General features: G+C 44.1%; 1 protein-coding gene and 1 non-coding gene across 2 annotated transcripts in view; both read right to left on the reverse strand.

Annotated features, from left to right (window-relative positions):
- Positions 1 to 3,578: 3,578 nt before the first annotated feature.
- The window catches only part of CELSR1 (cadherin EGF LAG seven-pass G-type receptor 1), a 314,186-nt gene continuing 299,150 nt past the window's right edge, over positions 3,579 to 18,614 (reverse strand). The window contains exons 31-35 of the mRNA XM_060246078.1: positions 18,323 to 18,426; positions 15,732 to 15,893; positions 12,870 to 13,112; positions 6,940 to 7,204; positions 3,579 to 3,857 (exon numbers count right to left, since the gene is read on the reverse strand). Of these exons, the coding sequence (XP_060102061.1) occupies positions 3,833 to 3,857; positions 6,940 to 7,204; positions 12,870 to 13,112; positions 15,732 to 15,893; positions 18,323 to 18,426 (799 nt within the window). The 3' untranslated portion in view covers positions 3,579 to 3,832. The remainder of the gene's footprint in view (positions 3,858 to 6,939; positions 7,205 to 12,869; positions 13,113 to 15,731; positions 15,894 to 18,322; positions 18,427 to 18,614) is intronic.
- On the reverse strand, positions 13,507 to 13,587 carry TRNAL-GAG (transfer RNA leucine (anticodon GAG)). The gene has a single exon. It is a non-coding gene; the product is annotated as a tRNA-Leu (tRNA).

Genomic DNA, 18,614 nt, shown 5'->3' on the forward strand with positions numbered 1-18,614 from the left:
CAATTGAAATCGGCTTAATTTGCATCAAGCCACCCTGCTTGACAACATTTATAAACCTCTGCAGTCTAAGCAAGGAAACTTACAGGTTTTATTTGCTGCAGAAACTCAATCACGTTTGGTCTGAACCTGCTTATTCTCTGAGCCAAACTACACATTTTAGAAGAAAATTTAGCGATTTAAGATTATCTTAACTACTACAGCAGTACCAGGCGATCTTGTTTCTCTCCCATGCTTTTTCAAGTACTGAAACAATCCCCCATGACTGGAGCTGCGGCTGCAGTTACACGTCCGTTTGGCTCTCACATAAAGGACAGGGAAGCAGAATTCATCATGAAACAGTCGTTTTTTGAGCTTCTTCTGCAGTCCCTCAGAACTTTAAAGACCAAAACGACCTGCTTCCTGTCGCTCAACCGTTTTTTCAAGCTTTCTACAAACGTTGAAAGAGATTGTGGTCCCTTTGAATGGGGTTTGTGGGCCTACAAACCGGTTCTATTCATAAACAGAAATCCTGGTTCAGGTCATGGTTCAGCTACGAACCAAACCGCATTTTCCCAGTTTGTGCCCTTCCCTAATACATCAAATGGAAGAGACAGTAATGTTGTCATTTCAACTAAGTATATGCTGGAAAGGACTGATCACAAACAGTGTTTCAGAAGCAGAAGTACATGATCTATTGGGAATTTCTCTTGCACGTAGCTCCAGAACAGGAGAATGGAATCAACAGGCCAGAGTTGGCTGTTTTTACACCAAACACTGAACTTTAGTGAAGGTTCTGCAAAACTATCTTTAGGAACTTGCTGGAATCCTCTATCATCATTCCAATTTGTAAGTCCTGTGAAAACTCTCAGCTTCTTTGGTGGGGGAGGGGGAAGGGTAATCTCTGGCTCTAGACAAAGATTTCTGTTTATTTTTGTTGCAATTAGCTGAAACGACTTCTATTCTGGAACTATTTCCACAGAAGAGTGTTGAGGTTCCTCACAAAAAATGGTGATGTTTCAACGGAGTTGTTTATAGTTGGACTTTAGAGCTTAAGAGGGAAAAGGGATCCTGTAGCCCACTTTGAACTACTCACAGGAAAAAGCAGGACAGCTTCCTATCTCCTAGGGTTGCCAATCCCCAGGTGGGGGCAGGGGATCCCCCGGTTTGGAGGCCCTCCCCCCGCTTCAGGGTCATCAGAAAGTGGGGGGGGGGGGAAGGGAGGGAAATGTCTGCTGGGAACTCTGTTATTCCCTAGGGAGATTTATTCCCATAGAAAATCATGGAGAATTGATCTGTGAGTATCTGGGGCTCTGGGGGGGCTGTTTTATGGGGCAGAGGCACCAAATTTTCAGTATAGCATCTAGTGCCTCTCCCCAAAATACCCTCCAAGTTTCAAAAAGATTGGACCAGGGGGTCCAATTCTATGAGCCCCGAAAGAAAGTGCCCCTATCCTTCATTATTTCCTATGGAAGGAAGGCATTGAAAAGGTGTGCCGTCCCTTTAAATGTGATGGCCAGAACTCCCTTTGGAGTTCAATTATGCTTATCACAGCCTTGATCTTGGCTCCACCCCTAATGTCTCCTGGCTCCACCCCCAAAGTCCCCAGATATTTCTTGAATTGGAGTTGGCAACCCTACTATCTCCACTTATTTCGATACAAGCAGTGGGATCAAAGCACTTTTCTTCTTCTGTCCTGAACAGTCAAGTTGTCTCTTTCACTGCAATTCAGCTGGGGGTGGAAAGTCTTGACTTGAGAAGGGCTTTCTCAAAAGCAGGTAGTCAACATTATGCAGCAGATCTGCCCCACTGATAGAGGCTCCTTCCCTGGTGCCTTTCTCTGCAATATGTAGACCAACAGTACAAGCTAGGCCAGCAACCTGATCCTCATATTGCAGATTTGGTTACTAGGGGCATGTGGAGAAGAGAAGGCACAACATCTAAAATGATAATGGCTTGCCCAATGACCTTATAGCTAGGAAAAATTTGAAGCAGAGTCTTCCTAGCTCACATCTTGCAGAATTTGTTATTTATATGTTCCACAGCGTAACTTTGGTTCATGTCAAAGGACTTTGCATAGATGAAATTCCTGGTGGACTGTGCCCAGAAAGTGAAGGACTCAGTCAAACCAAAAGGCATCCTTTGCAGAAGTAAATATTTACATTTCCCAAGCCTCCATTGTAAATAGTCCAGAAAGAGAGGATGTTGCCAGCTATCTGGCTCAAATTTTTGTTTGCCTTTCAAAAGAAAGATTTCATTTAATTGAACACTGTCTGTAAATGGCTGCTAAACCACTGAGGAATTGAAGTATCCTTAAACTTTTTTTTTACTCTGGAAAGAAAGAAAGGAAGGAAGGAAGAAAGGAAGAAAGGAAGAAAGAAAGAAAGAAAGAAAGGAAGGAAGGAAGGAAGGAAGGAAGGAAGGAAGGAAGGAAGGAAGGAAGGAAAGAAAGAAAGAAAGAAAGAAAGAAAGAAAGAAAGAAAGAAAGAAAGAAAGAAAGAAAGAAAGAAAGAAAGAAAGAAAGAAAGAAAGAAAGAAAGAAAGAAAGAAAGAAAGAAAGAAAGAAAGACATTCTGGTTGTCAGGGAAGATTAAGGCGAAAGCTAGTGGGTGACCAACATGCATAGTTACACAAACTTAACTCCAAAAATTAAATGCTGTTGTAAAATATAATTTATACTAAGAATAATTTCAAAACCCAAGTAGACAGGATGTGAACTCCACAGCACAAGGAAAGTATCTATATGCAGATGAAGAGTGGGATAGATTTTTGTTTGGCTGCTTGTACTGAGGAGTTTAAAAAAACCCAAAACCTATTCCAGACCAAATCTGCTTATGAATGTCAGTTCTCAAAGTCACACAGCAGGTTTTTCTAAAACAACTTGCTAAGCGGAGTGAAACCCGTCAAAGTCTATTGACTTCACTGGTCTTAGAGGGTGTCAGCTCTGCTTAAGATTGCCCTCTCTACCACTTGGTTGGGCTTCAGGCAGATATTGATTATGCCTTTTGTTTCTTCTCTTTTTTCTCAAATTCCAAGTTCAAGTACACTTGTGCTATTTTTTTTAATATAAAAATACCAGTGCTCTTTCACAATTGCTCTCTTGCTATCAAATTTAAGAAAATCGGCATATATGTGAAATGTACAATACAAAAATCTTACTTTTTTAGAATCACCATACAAAATATATAAAATTATCTACAGCGCTATATATATACATATATATATTTACATATATATTTATATTAAAAATGATGGTAGCTTAAGACAGTGTCCGCCACAAATCGGCGCAGAAGCTGGCAAAGGAATTAAAAGGGCACTTGATGTGATAACTCCTTTCTCCTGAGTTCACTGATCCTGGTGTCATCTGAACAAGACCTCAGTGTATCTTTCTAATGGGAGAATGGTGGGGCTTTCTGATGGGACGCTAGGAACAAGTCACTCATTGGTACGGCTTTCTGATGGGATGCTAGGAACAAGTCACTCATTGGTACGGCTTTCTGAGGGGACACTAGGAACAAGACACTCATTGGTACGGACTGGCCCACTCCTCAGCCCTTGCAGCATAGCTATGGCTCTGTTTGCTTTTTCTCCTGTAGTGCGTCCCCATCATTGTCTGTGTGTTTTGGCACCACTTACGCAGGCAGGCACTTGAGTGTGCTCTAAGTCAATCTGTCACAGTTCTCCTAGAAAACAAGGAGCGCTGAAGTATGCCACGATGTGAAACTTGCCCCAGATGCAACATCCTTGGTATCCTCACGATGCGGCAACAAATATGTTGAAATTGAGAAGTCCCAAACAAGCAGCATCACAGCAAAGTAGTTCCAAGGTGCAATAGTTGTCATGAATTCCTGATGATTCAAATTGAAGTTTCGTTACTGCCTCTGTTCACGAGAAGAAGGAATCATGCAACTGAGGGTTAGGTGCTGAAAATTACAAGCAAAACTGTCTTGGTCATTTTAGTACACGTTCATGCAGGGAAACAGCCATGCTTTTACAGAGAAAGCTTTCTACAAAGAGGCTCATCTTTGTTGCAGTGTAAAGGTCACTACAGTGCTGAGAAGTACCAATGGATCGTGAATAAAATTGGCATTCAAGGACTGAAATGATTGTTCAATGTCTGGCTGGAATAGAGAAAAGGATTTTGGCCCCAAGCCAGTTAAAAGTTAGTCATAACTAAATCCTAAGGGTAGCAGTTGGCCTTAACTGAGCCATTACTGACTACTTCTTAGGTTCAATTAGATTGGCATTTCCCAAAGGGAGGGTTGCGACCCTGCAACGGGCCACACGGGCCTCGATGCCAGATCGCGGGGCCTCCCATCGATGCCCCCCACAGCATCAGGCCCCCCACACCTCTCCCCACGGCTTTGTGCCCCCTCCGTGCCTTCTCCTCCCTCCCTTCCCCACTGCAGGTCAATTTCAGGCTGTGTAAGCCTCCATTCAGGAAGTATGGAGGAGGGAGCAGCCACAGTGCCCTTTCACGACGAGGTTCATTCAAACTGCTGCTGGCCTGTCCTGGTGCTGAGTGAGTGCTCAGTGCGGTTTTCCCTGTCGATCAGGTGACTGGCGGGGAGGGTGCCTTTACGCAGCCTGAAATTGACCTGCGGTGGGGAAGGGAGGGAGGAGGGGGGGCAAACTAGGTCTGACTTCCCCCTGGCCAGCGGAGGTCAGGGGACCCAGCCGTGCTTGCGTGATGAGAGTCAGCTGCGCCGCGAGAATCAGCAGTTTAAAAGGTGAGTTGCTTCCATTCCGTTTCTTTCCATTTTTTTCTTTTCTTTTCTTTTTCTTCCTTCCTTCCTTTTGTCCCTCCTTTCTTTCACTCCTGCCATTCCCTTCCTTCCTATTTCCTTTCTCTTTTCTTCCCACTCCCATACTCATTCATGCATTCTATCAGTCTTTCTTTTTCCCTATTTGCTTTATTTCCCATTCCCCTTCATCTCTCTATTTCTCTCAGTCAGTCTTTTATCTTGTCTCCCCCCTCCCTCTTTCCTTCCTTGCCATTGCTAATCTGAGTAGAGTGGAATGGTGTGTGTGTGTGTGGGGAAAGAAGCTTGAACTGCCCTGCCATTTCATGTCTTTCTTTCTTTCTTTCTTTCTTTCTTTCTTTCTTTCTTTCTTTCTTTCTTTCTTTCTTTCTTTCTTTCTTTCTTTCTTTCTTTCTTTCTTTCTTTCTCTCTCTCTTTCTTTCTTTCTTTCTTTCTTCCTTCTCTCTCTCTCTTTCTGTCTTTTCCCCTGTCTCCTTCCTTCTTTCCTTCCTTCCGATTGCTAATCAGAGTAGACCAGGGGCGGGGGGGGGGAGTATAGCTTGAAATGCCCTGCCGTTTCATTTTTCCCAGGCTGAGAGCATTTTGTGTTTTAGTTTTCTGCTGTGTGATCCTTGTGCTTTTTCTTGATGTTTTATTTTTAAAATTGCATTGCAAAATCCCACTGTTCTCCTACCTTTCCTTAACAAAGTATTGCAAGAGTTTTAGGCTTGTTTGTACATCATTCCCTGTCTCCCGGCTCCATCCCCAATGTCTCCAGGCTCCACCCCCCAAATTTTAGTGGGCCACGAAGGAGAAGTGTAAAAATAACCGGGCCATGGGGGGGAAAAGTTTGGGAAACCCTGAACTAGATGTGTTCGATACTTGCAAAATGGCTCTCCAAATGTTTTTAGCCATCCTCTGGATGGGTTGTGAACTGTATCGAGGTTGTGGCAGGGATTATTTTAAACTCCCCGCCCTATCTGTATGTGATTAAGTCCTTGCTTATGATTAACTTAAGCTGCACAAGGGGGCATATGGAATTTTTACATTATATTCAGAATGTATTTCAAACTTTTCCAAATCCTCCTCCTTCCCCAAAAAACCAGTACACAAAAAATGCAGATAAATTATTGTTGGCTAACTTTGTAACTTTGAGCTGCATCCACACGATGGAAAGAACCACCCCTTTCCACTTGTCACCTCAGAGGAAAAGCAATGATTGGACAAGAATCTTGCCAGGCCTCCCTGCAGCACGGCCACCCCATCCAGAACAGCTGAGTCACAGCTCAGTTTTTAAAGTAAAAAAAAGTCCTGTTAAAGAGCGGATGCTGGAGTTTATTGCTCCCATTTTGAAAGTGGCCCTAAACTCTACCTCCTCCACAGATTGGCTGTGGGTAGAGGCTTCACATTGAGACGCCGCTTATAGCCCCTACACTGTTTCCCCATTAATTCAGAGCAAAGGAGGAAAGCCCCGGATGCTCCATGAGCCAAGCTCATATTGAGCACAATGTCTTGTGGCAGCTCCCCAAGAAAGGAGGGGCATGTTGTGTTCCACCCACACATGAGTGAAAGCCAGTGTTTCCTCTAAGCTGAGTTAGTGTGAGCTAGTTCACAATTTTTTAGCCTCTGGCTCACACATTTTCGTCTTAGCTCAGGTGGTGTGGCCCCAGAGCGGACTGGTTTGTGCAGCGGCTCACGACTTTGGTGTCAGTGGCTCATGAAGTAGAGTTTTTGCTCACAAGACTCCACAGCTTAGAGGGAGTTTTGGAAGCATGTGTGGAATCAAACTAATAAAGGCTACCAGTAAGTTATGATCAGGGCTTGATAATAAGCTATCCTTATATATGTTTGGGATGATTGGCTTAAACTAGATTTAGTCCATGGAGCAGGCCCCGTGGATCTTTAAAATAAAAATGAACCATGATGAAAGCCAGCCTCCTCAGTTACCACTCTCCTACTTCTTGTCGTTCTTCCCTGCCAGCACGTGCACCTTACATGCTTCCCTCTTTTAATTAGGATTTTTTTCAGTAATGGTTTAAAACTTGCACAGGTGAACTGCAACAAAGTGAGGTCAGAGCTGTAGCGAAGATGTGGAATAATGGCATTTTTTTGAGCAGCAATTCTCTTTCTCTAGAAGAGAATTTTAAAAATGCGAAGTCTGTGCAAACTAGGAAAGAACAGCAATATTAGAACCCGAGCGGGGCAGCTAGGTGGCACTCACTCAGAATCGGAGGTCTCTGCTGTTACTGTCCCCACATGGACACTCATGGCCAACCCATTCATTTGCTCGGGAGGCTGATCCCGTCTTGGATTTTTGATCGTGACCCCAGAATCTGATGTGCAGCGAACTCCATTGTTTGTCCCAATAGTAGTAGTTTTAGAGGAGAGACTAGTTTGATTATAATCGGACAGTTTTTCCCGTAGACGATTCTTCATGTTTTTGTCAACTAATGGTGGAGGGTAGGTGACTTTATTTTTCAGTATACCTGAAGTGGAAAGAAAAAGAAAGAGCTGAGATTTGCTTTTAAGCACTAAAATCCATATTCGCTAACGAGGCTATCCTTCATGGACTGCGAGGCTTGAAATAAGAAACCAAACAAGTTCAGCTCTATAATTTCTGTGGTGCTCAGCAGAGATGACTGATCCTTACCAGGATACTATTTCAGCTACTGGAAAAGTGGACTAAACAGGAATGACATTAAGACCCAAGCTTGACCCTTCTCCACTCTGGAGTACAAATGATAGGTAACGAGGTTTGAGGGATAAGAGAAAAGTTTAAGGCACCTGCACTCCTGGGGATCCAACAAAGCCCCTCTGCTAAGTGCTTTGAAGACTAATCAGACATCAGGCAAAAGCAAACTTTACATTCAACAGGGAGCTGTAGCTGTCACAGTTCCTGCGACAGACAGATCCATTTCCATGTTTCCCAGAGGCAGCCAACAGGAGCTAATGGAATGTTGGGGAAGGCGGGCAGCTGAAGACAGAAAGAAGTGGGAGAGCCGTCAGTCTGAAAAGGAGGATTCTGAGTCCGATATACAGTGGACTTCTGAGAACTAATATGTTGTAATTTACAACTGCTGGGATGATGTTCAAATATTAGGAACGATATAGTGTGGTGTTTGAGTCATTCCATGCTGCTGAAGCGGCAAATAAAAAATTAACTCTGTTTTTTTCTGTTTATATCGTGTTGATCGGATGTCCAGCATTTCAGGGGAAATATCACAGACGCGTCAACCTTGATAGCCAGGGGTGGTGAAGTTAATTAACTACATACTAAGCTGCACTATGGGGTGCTGGCACACAAAATTTTAGATGGCTGCTCAGGAATTTTTGCTTCCATGTCACTATAATTTTTTCCCTGCATTGGAAACAATGGAGGATGAGGGCACCTCCTTCTGGGGCCCATAGAATTAGACCCCCTGGCCCAATCTTTTTGAAACTTTTTCTTTTTAAGGAGAGGCAGCTATGCTGCAAATTTGGTGTCTCTACCTCAAAAAACAGTCCCCTTGAGCCTCAGGGACCCCTAGATTGGTTCTCCATTATAGCCTATGGAGCCCATTGACTATCATGGTTCCTGTGGAGAAAAACCATCTTGTGTGTGGGTTTAACTGTCTGTGGGTTGGATGGGAGGAGACTATCATACTTTAGGTAGTCCTTGGCTTAATTTCCTCCTCATTCCCCCTCCCCTCCTGTCTTCAATGAATCATCTGTGACAACTCCCTAGAGAGGACCGGAAATCCATAAAAGTTAGAGATCTGCCCCAGAATGCTGCAGGAGGGAGAGTCAGTTCCTGCGTGGGAACTAATGTTTATATTATTGAGTTTTGGAGTGGGAAACCAATCAAGTGTTGGTTGGAGCTTGCCAGACAGACGCAGGTACAACCCTGCTCCTGGGCCAGAGATTGGTGACTATTTGGGGGAATATGTTTGACCAACTTACCCTAGAGTAGCAAAGTAAGATACCTGCCCTGCACACCACCTATGGATTCTCATTATCTGGATTAAAACCATTCTATTGATGACATGGTATATGGTTGTTCATAAATACAAAGGGCAATCGAACTGTATTCAGGATATAAAAAAAGGGAAGAGATGTATTGGATTTTTCATATAAAGTCCTTGTCTCCAGTAGACTGAAATAACTGCATAGGCTATTCTAGCTTCTTATAAAACATTTATTGTTTAGTTTTATATTGACTTTCCTTAGGCAATTCTACCTTGCATGGTTCTTTAAATATTACAACAGCTGTAGCAAATTAGATGGTCCACAGAAAGCAAAAAGGCACATCAAGCTGAACTGATTGAGATGCTACGCTTCTATTGATTTGTGCTTGTATAAATGTGACGTGTATTGATTTGTATGATGAGCAGGGCTTTTGAGCAGGAACACACAGGAATGCAGTTCCGGCTGGCCTGGTGTTAGGGGGTGTGGCCTAATATGCAAACAAGTTCCTGCTGGGCTTTTTCTACAAAAAGTCCTATGTGGAACAATGGTGATGTCAGGGGTGTGTGGGCTAATATGCAAATGAGTTCCTGCTGGGCTTTTCTACAAAAAAAAGCCCTGATGGTGAGTATCTTTCTTATGCAGTTGATTTAAAAACTGTTATAGTTCTGTGTTTTAGATATTTAGGAAGTTTTTTGCTGAAATGTAGATACAACAAAGCTCAAAGTTTAAGGACTCCCTAGACCCCTCTCCGAAGAAGAGATCGGAAATGGGCTTTCATCAGAGGTGGAGAAGGAGTCCAATAAATTTGTGAGAAAAGCATTCTGTCACCACACCAGAACTTTAATTCCATACAGAAAGTAATCTGGAAATGAACTGTGAAGCTATTTGTCAATTATAGTGAGTTATTGTGACTTCAGAGGTACCGCAATAATTTCAACTATCTTTGAAATACGTGAGCACAAATGAAGATGCTGTTTACTCGAGAGAAGTCCATTTGCCCCTACTAGTGAGCTGTGGATATTAGAATTTGACAACTTTGTGGACATTTTGAATGATATATTGTAACGTGCATCCAATTTTACATCGTGTAAAAAAAATTCTAGTTTTGCATAAATGTGACAGATATTGATTAGTTAATTTATTCACAGTCGTGTTTTCATTGTTTATACCTTGTTTTCTGTGAATCTCCTATTGTTGTATATACCACCTAGATAGGATATGAGTTTAGAGTAGGGAGAGAAATGAAGCGTTTTTGTCTATGTTGTTTTATTTCTTCCGTTAGCTTCTGATATGCCTGTATATACTTGTGAGTTTTAAATAAATCCTTTGATTGTTGAAGGAGTGAAGTCCCTCTGTACCACATAGTTCCCCCAACCACTTAGAAACACTAGGAGTGGGTCAGGGAATCTGTAGGGAAGAGAAAAGTGGTAAAATGGACAGTAGCCAACTCTCCAAGAGAGCCCCAAAGATCCCTGGGGAGCCCTGAGTTGGGTTCCTAATGACACCAAAGGGAGGTTAGGAGGCTGTCCCACCTAACCAGAGCCCAAGACAGGGACAGTGGCGGCAGCAATACCCTGAGGCAGTGGAGTGAAATGGCCCCTTCAGGTCAGAATCCCAGAAGGGGTAGGCAGAGCCTGGGCCCGCCAGCTGACACAAGCTCAGTTTGCCACAGTCCCCACTGGCTATAATGGAGCAGGAAAATGATCAATTTTTTTTTTTTGCACACCTCTATTATGCTTTTCAGTATGATTTGTAAGCTGCCTTGAGTCAGAGTAAAAGTGGGATATGAATAAATAAGTAGTTTGGGCAGGTTGATAATATTTAAGCAACTTCCTGTTTGTTAGGTTAGGCAGGGTTCTGACAGTGATTGTTCCACCTCGGTCATACTTGACATGTCAATTTGTCATAGCTCACTAATAAAAAAAAATCCCAAAGTAGACTGCAAGAGTCCCCTCCCCCCTAGTGCTGGTAAATTCCTAAGGTTCAGTGCAGGGTGAATCTGAGGCCAGGTCTCGCAATTAAATGGACTGGACTGGGAAAGACCTATACTCTGGAGGCCAGGTCTACCAATGTAGTAGAAAGTGGAGGGTAGACCTGCTCTCTGGAGGCCTGGCCAACCCCCATAGATAGGGTTCCCAGTCTCCCACTGTGGGCAGGGGTTCCCCTGGTTCTGTACCCAGCGCAATGATGTCTCCCAGAAGTGATGTCATCATGCTGAGTCTGTCACATGGGTGATGCTCTAGCATTTGGGTAAAAACTCTATGGCACCATAGAGTTTTTACCCAAATGCTACATGTGTCCCTGCGCAATGTGCCCAGAGCGATGATGGCACTTCTGGGTGATGCCTTCGTACACAAGATCTATGTCCTGCCAGCAACCAGGTAGGACCTGGCAACCTTACCCATAGAGAACAACATTTTCTGTAATGAATTTGGCTTGATTCTGTTTTCTCTTAGAAGAAGAAGAAGACGACTGCAGATTTATACCCCGCCCTTCTCTCTGAATCAAAGACTCAGAGCGGCTCACAGTCTCCTATATCTTCTCCCCCCACAACAGACACCCTGTGAGGTGGGTGGGGCTGGAGAGGGCTCTCACAGCAGCTGCCCTTTCAAGGACAACTTCTGCCAGAGCTCTGGCTGACCCAAGGCCATTCCAACAGGTGCAAGTGGAGGAGTAGGGAATCAAACCCGGCTCTCCCAGATAAGAGTCCGCGCACTTAACCACTACACCAAATTGGCTCTTACAACATTTATTTTTAAAATATAGTTTAAATATAGTTTAAAAGAATTCATTCTGAGATTTTTACAAGATTATGGAAATAATCTTCCAAACCGCTAATTTATGCAATAATCAAATGTAGACTCGCTCACAACCAATGCTCCCTCCTAAATTGTGGAGTCTTGTGAGCAAAATTTTTATTTTTGTGAGCCACTGACATTAAAGTTGCATGTGAGTGTTTTGGTTGCTGCATAAATTAGTTTTCCCTGAGGCCATTTTTCTTGAGCTAAGACAAAAATGTGTGAGCTGGAAGCTAAATACCTGTGAGCTAACTCACACGAACTCAACTTAGAGGGAACACTGCTCACAATTTTAACACTACGAGCTTTTCTCTCTCACAAGGTAGAATTTTTTGCTCATAACACAGTGGAACTTAGAGGAAACATTGTTAGTGGCAGCAAATAAGGGAAGAAGTATCAGGTTCCCTGACTCCAACAATCCTGTACAGTAGTTGGGTAAGGAGTCGATAACAAAGAGAACTGCGCTGCTCTGTCTAAAGATGTCTCTGGGAAAGAGGGAGGAGAGGAGACTCAACGTTTAGAAAGGGGTCAGGGCTGTATAACTATTAATGGGAGATGATTAAAGGGAAAAGCTAGTAGTGTTAAAATAGATTGCTAGATTGCTGCTGGGGCTCCCAAAGTGGGAGCACATACAGCCGGGGCTGCGTGAACTGCACTGGCTACCAGTTATTTACCGGATTCGTTACAAAGTGCTGGTCATTACCTTTAAAGCCCTATATGGCCGAGGACCTGCCTACCTTAGGGATGGTCTCTCCCCACATGAACCCCAGAGAGCACTGAGGTCAGCAGGGAAGAACCTGCTGACTATCCCCGGGCCAAAAGAGGTAAAACGTCAAAGTACCCGCACCCGGGCTTTCTCTGTTATGGCTCCACAATTATGGAATCAACTTCCAGAAGAAATGCGGGCTCTGCGGAACTTTGAACAGTTCCGCAGGGCCTGCAAGACCATCTTGTTTGGAATGGCCTTCACTGATTAGAACTGCTAAGTAAGTTCGCCATCTAGGTAATAGCACAAAATATTAATTTTATTGTTTTTAGACTTTTAATAGATTTTAATTAATTGTAGTTTAAAATGTTGTACTGTACAATGTATATTGAATTTTGTTGTTAGCCGCCCTGAGCCTGCTTCGGCGGGGAGGGCGGGATACAAATAAAAAGGTGATTGAGATAGGTGATAAATTGTTAGTGCCCTGACATGCTGGTGTACCTAAATCTGTGTCAGGAATGATTCATGGTGAAGGCAGCATGGTTTTGAGGGGGGTCACACTTTCTGCCATACTTCTGTATCAAAAGTACACTTCTAGTCTCTCTCTCACACACACACACAGGTCTTGCATGAAGGTCTCCCAAGAGCTGAACTTGGTGACTCTCCCCCTTTTTTTTAAATTGTTATGCAACTTCTTGTTACCCTTCCTTTGTTCTGGCTGCTGGTTGTTCTGCTGGGCGAGTGGCTTGTTCTCCTTCTGCTGCCCCTCATTTTCTCTGTCAGGCAGGACCTCGCTGCTGTGGTTTCCTTGGTCTTCCTGATGGAGTTCCACATTCACCTTGGTCTCCACCTTGAGCTTCTGCTTGGCGCCTGGCTCCTCCTCATCACTTGCTGCGATGCCTTCTGAGGGCCAATAGGGCTTCTTATGGTTGGGAACAGAATCAACTGCAGTTCAGGGGAAGACAAAAGACAAACCGGGTGGGGGGGGGGCATGGTGGAAGAAGAGATATCAATTGGGAGACTTTGAGAGTGCCCTCCAGTGTTTCTTGGACTCTCAGCAGTGTTTTCTAACAGCTGTTTTTGTCAGAAAAGGAAACTAATCCAGCTGTCTTCAGTCATTCATTAAGCAACTTTTCATGCAATGCAAACATGTCTTACAACAATCAGGCCAATCCTCTTGGCTCAAAAGTAGATTGTGCATAAACATATGGACATACGAAGCTGCCTTCTACTGAGTCAGACCCTCGGTCCATCGAAGTCAGTATTGTCTTCTCAGACTGGCAGCAGCTCTCCAGGGTCTCAAGCTGAGGTTTTTTACACATCTTTGCCTGGACCCTTTTTTAGAGATGCCAGGGATTGAACCTGGGACCTTCTGCTTCTCAAGCAGATGCTCTACCACTGAGCCACTGTCCCTCCCTAAAGTCAGTATTGTCTTCTCAGACTGGCAGTGGCTCTCCAGGGTCTCAAGCTGAGGTTTTTCACACCTATTTGCCTGGACCCTTTTGAGTTGGAGATGCCGGGGACTGAACCTGGAACCTTCTGCTTCCCAAGCAGATGCTCTACCACTGAGCCACTGTCCCTCCCTAAAGTCAGTATTGTCTTCTCAGACTGGCAGAGGCTCCCAGGGTCTCAAGCTGAGGTTTTTCACACCTCTTTGCCTTGACCCTTTTTTTTGGAGATGCCGGGGATTGAACCTGGAACCTTCTGCTTCCCAAGCAGATGCTCTACCACTGAGCCACTGTCCCTCCCTAAAGTCAGTATTGTCTTCTCAGACTGGCAGCGGCTCCCAGGGTCTCAGGCTGAGGTTTTTCACACCTCTTTGCCTTGACCCTTTTTTTTGGAGATGCCGGGGATTGAACCTGGAACCTTCTGCTTCCCAAGCAGATGCTCTACCACTGAGCCACTGTCCCTCCCTAAAGTCAGTATTGTCTTCTCAGACTGGCAGCGGCTCCCAGGGTCTCAAGCTGAGGTTTTTCACACCTCTTTGCCTTGACCCTTTTTTTGGAGATGCCGGGGATTGAACCTGGGACCTTCTGCTTCCCAAGCAGATGCTCTACCACTGAGCCACTGTCCCTCCCTAAAGTCAGTATTGTCTTCTCAGACTGGCAGCGGCTCCCAGGGTCTCAAGCTGAGGTTTTTTACATCTATTTGTCTGGACCCTTTTTTGGAGATGCCGGGGATTGAACCTGGGACCTTCTGCTTCCCAAGCAGATGCTCTACCACTGAGCCACCGTCCTCCTAAACTCATTCTTAAGATCATGGTGGTACCTGCCGTCTCTCTGTTTTCTCCAGCTTCCCAGAAACCTGCATTCCACAAAGGCTGAGTGCAAAACCAGCAATACTTTTTGGGAAGAACAAGGCATCCTTTGCTTACTGCTGTGCCTACCATGTGCCAGGACACCCCCCCCCACACACACACACATTCACACACACCATGTGTGTGCACGTGCTAAGTGCCATCAAGTCACTTTGGACTTACAGTGATCCCACTTTGGCACTTTCTGCATCAACCTTCATCAGTAGCCATTTCAAGACTTCCCTGTTTCCAGTCAGTAATGCAGCATCATCTGCAGTTTTAATTTTTAAAATTTTCTTCCACCAATTTTCCCTGTCCATCTAAATCTAATCTGGCTTTCCTTACATATTCTGCATACAGAATGAATAGATAGGGAGATAACGTACATCCTTGTCTGACACCCTCCCAAATACCCTCCAGGAGGATTCTTACTTCTCAACAACAAAACTAGAAATTTCAGCTAGGAATTCTACCAATGAATGCTGATAGAACAATGCATGAATTGCTTAGACACATGTTAACTGCAGTAAGAGTAGTATTTGCAGCAAAGTGGAAAACTGAGGGTTGTCCAGCTCTTGACAACTGGATAGTCAAAATGCACAAGGGAGTCAGGGAATGCCTGCCAATTTTCCCCTCCCCCAGCAGACCTCCAGTTCTCCCCTCCATGCTGTTCCTGGGTGTCCCATGACCCAAAGAGTAGCATTATGGGGGGCATTCTGGGCTGCAGAGGGAGGAGGCAGGGAAGTCGCAGTGCACGGATGGCAATTCCTTCCATCCACAGAAACCTTCTGGTGGATCCAAGCCTTTGCACATCAGTTTGGGGCTGGATAAAACGACCCGGAAAAGTTACAAATAATTCTAATCAAATTTAACCTCTGTTACATGAGAGAGGGGAGGATTTGCTTCTGCTTCCTCTGGTAAATCCAATCTACGCCCCCCTCTTGTTGTTCAGAGGGACTATTACCAGTTGTCGTAATCCTTGGACTTGGGCAAACCTGCAGAGGTTCCCTCTATTTAGCAACAGGTGCATTCTGGCTTTTGTTCTCCAGTTCACCAGCTCTTGTTTTTACAAATGGAGAACCTGAAGCAAAAAAGTAGGGAGTCGTCCACGACCAACCGCTGACCAACTTGACTTTGTGGGGCTTTAAACCTACATCTTATAAGAGCAAGAGCATGATATTCTTTGAAGCATATTACATCAACACTCTTGATTATTTTTGAGTCCATACATGCAGCAAGTGCTATGGCTTAGGTTGTCACCCTTTTACCTTTGGGAGTGCTATGCAGCGGACCCCGATCGTTGTTCTTTCCCGAGTTCCATTTTTTCTCTGTTTCAACAACATCATCTTCACTGTCCGATGAGTGGGAGGAGGCATATGAGCTGCTGTGTTCGTCAAGGGACAACTCGCTGTCAGAATCGGAGTCATGCTCTGTGGGCATAAAAATGTCAAGAGTCATCTCCTCTGTATTCCTCTTGCCATGTTTTTTGTTCTGTGACCATTTTGCCTGGGTGCGTTCCTGCTTAGCTCATCTCTCTGCATGCTTATCTTGGGAACGTATTAGCCAAGTTATTTCCACCAGCCTCTCCAAGGTCAGATGCTAGGGGAGCATAGATCAGACACCTGGACTCTTAAACTTAGGGTGGGAGGGAGTTCCGCCAAAACCCCGGGTTCCCGCCCTGCTTTTGCCACGCTTGCACTTGAAAATGTAATGGCTGGGGCGAGGGGTTAAAAGGAGAGTCCCTAGGCTAAGACGTCAGTCTTAGCAAAGATGGTGTACTGCCTTATGATGCTTATGGAATAAACTGCTGAATTATTGGACTGTGTTATTCCTTGACTCGAGGTCTTGACAAAAGAGAGCTTTAACAATGGGTGCCCTGAATGAATGGTAGCAACTAAAATCAAAAGGTACAGTTGATTTCCAGACAGTATATACACTGGTGGATATTTCACTATATGCAACAAGAGAGTCATGTAAGACTGCTGTGAAGGATTCTCAGTATAAGAATTCTCCATCTTTCATGCACTTTGGTTCATAATCTCAGTGACTCAATATGGGTTTAAGGAATCTATGATTTGAGAGCTCATATGTACACAGGCCCAATCTGCATAATTATTTCACTTCCAAAAAAAAAGTGATCATGAATCAGGCCTGCTCTCAACACACTTTATGTGTGTGCTGTAAGGCCTTCTCCGGCATATTGGATCTTGCACAGTAGGCTTATATGCATAGTCTTTGTAGCTTCACTACTATGAACATTTATTTAGTTATTACTTTATTTCCAGTCTTTCAACTTGTCCCATCCCAAGTTAGCCCCGATGCAAATGGAGCCCAAACATTTCTGCCTGACCTACTCAGTTGCATCTGTGAATCACATACACAGCCACATTCTTTTTATGGCTTAAGGGTGCCAAAACTGCACAGACCTTGAAAGAAATATTTATTTGTATGTGTGTATCTCTCATGGTTGGAGGGGAGCAAAGTCTGCTTGTTGTAGATAATTATTTACCGTTTTCGCACACAGCTTACCTTGCAGTCACAATCCTGTTCCCTCCGCAGTGTCTGTTGGATTTCCCACCATCTGCGCCGGAGTTACAGGAAGTGCTGCAGCTTCTGTGTAGCAAACGTAAACTGGGTTTTAGCGGTTTACGTTTGCTACACAAAAGCCGCAGCACTTCCTGTAACTCCGGCGCAGATGGTGGGAAATCCGACCGGACACTGCAGAGGGAACAGGATTGTGACTGCGAGGTAAGCTGTGTGTGGAAACGGTAATAATCTTTGGCAGGTCAGTTTCTGGATGTCTCCACCTTCTGAGATTAGATGGGTGGCAATCCAGGAGAGAGCCTTCTCAGTAGGGCACCAAAACTCTGGGATGCTCTCCCCAGGGAGATTTGTCTGTCCTCTTCTGTTGCCATTTTGTGCAAGTGGGTGAAGACTTTTTAATTTTATTTATTTCATTTGGCATTTTCTCAATGACCCCCTCTTCCTGCCCTATGTTTTTAATTGTTGTTTTTATGTCTGGTATAAGAGAGCCCCATGGCACAGAGTGGTAAGCTGCAGTACTGCAGTTCAAGCTCTGCTCACAACCTGAGTTCGATCCCAGCCTTCCATCCTTCCAAGGGCAGTAAAATGAGTCCCCAGCTTGCTGGGGAGAAAGTGTAGATGACTGGGGAAGGCAATGGCAAACCATCCCATAAAAAGTCTGCCAAGAAAACGTCATGATGCGATGTCACCCCATGGATCGGTAAGGACTTAGTGCTTACACAGGGGACTACCTGTCAAGTCCCCTGCCTTTCATCCTATTTGGTTTACAGCAGTAACTCTTGTTTATGATGCAGGCACGTGTTATGTCTCTGGAAGAATGCGAAGTGTCAAACCCTCCTTTCTGTTCCCAGGTTTCTTATCAGTTTCTGCGCCTTTGTAGCAGACTAGAGATGTTATTCTAGCCTGTTAGCAGTTTGAAATATGCCCGCCATTGTTTGATTAGTAGTTTGAAATGTTAATGGCCATCAGCTGCCTATATATTCTTTGCTCTGCTCTTGCTAGCTAATCTTCACACTGAGAATGTTTCAAGATGCTTACTCTCTACAATAAAGGAGCTTATTTGAAAATACAAAGAGTCTCGTTATTGCAAGACGTGGGAACTCAACACTACCTTTCCCTACCTTTTAATATCTGGTATACACTTTAGCTCTGGTTTTAACCATTTGAATGACAAGGCTCTTTGGTTATATTAACGGTTCAAAATTTTGATTTCCTTGTGTTTGATTTATTAACTGCCTTGGTGGCCTTTGTGAGGGCAGAAAGGCAGGATATAAATGTTGTAAAATAAATAAATAAGATTAGAAATTCTTCTTACCATTGGATTTTGAGGGCTTTCTGTGGAAGATGGAGGAATCACCGTCTGTATGGCCGGTCCTTGCTTGGCTCGATGAAACGCTGAGCTTCTGGGCAGCTTCATCTCTGAAAAAAACTTTCCAAGTCAGTATATTTATGGGTGAACTAACACCGGCAGCATGCTTGAATTTCTAGCACATTATATCGAACATAATACTCTGCTTGTGGCATATGCGTAATATTCGTATTATTCAGCCAGTATTATAATATGCATAATATTCAGTCAGCGTCACGTGCATTTGATTGACATTTTT

Source organism: Heteronotia binoei, chromosome 8 (genome assembly GCF_032191835.1).
Source record: "Heteronotia binoei isolate CCM8104 ecotype False Entrance Well chromosome 8, APGP_CSIRO_Hbin_v1, whole genome shotgun sequence".
Classification (NCBI taxonomy): domain Eukaryota; kingdom Metazoa; phylum Chordata; class Lepidosauria; order Squamata; family Gekkonidae; genus Heteronotia; species Heteronotia binoei.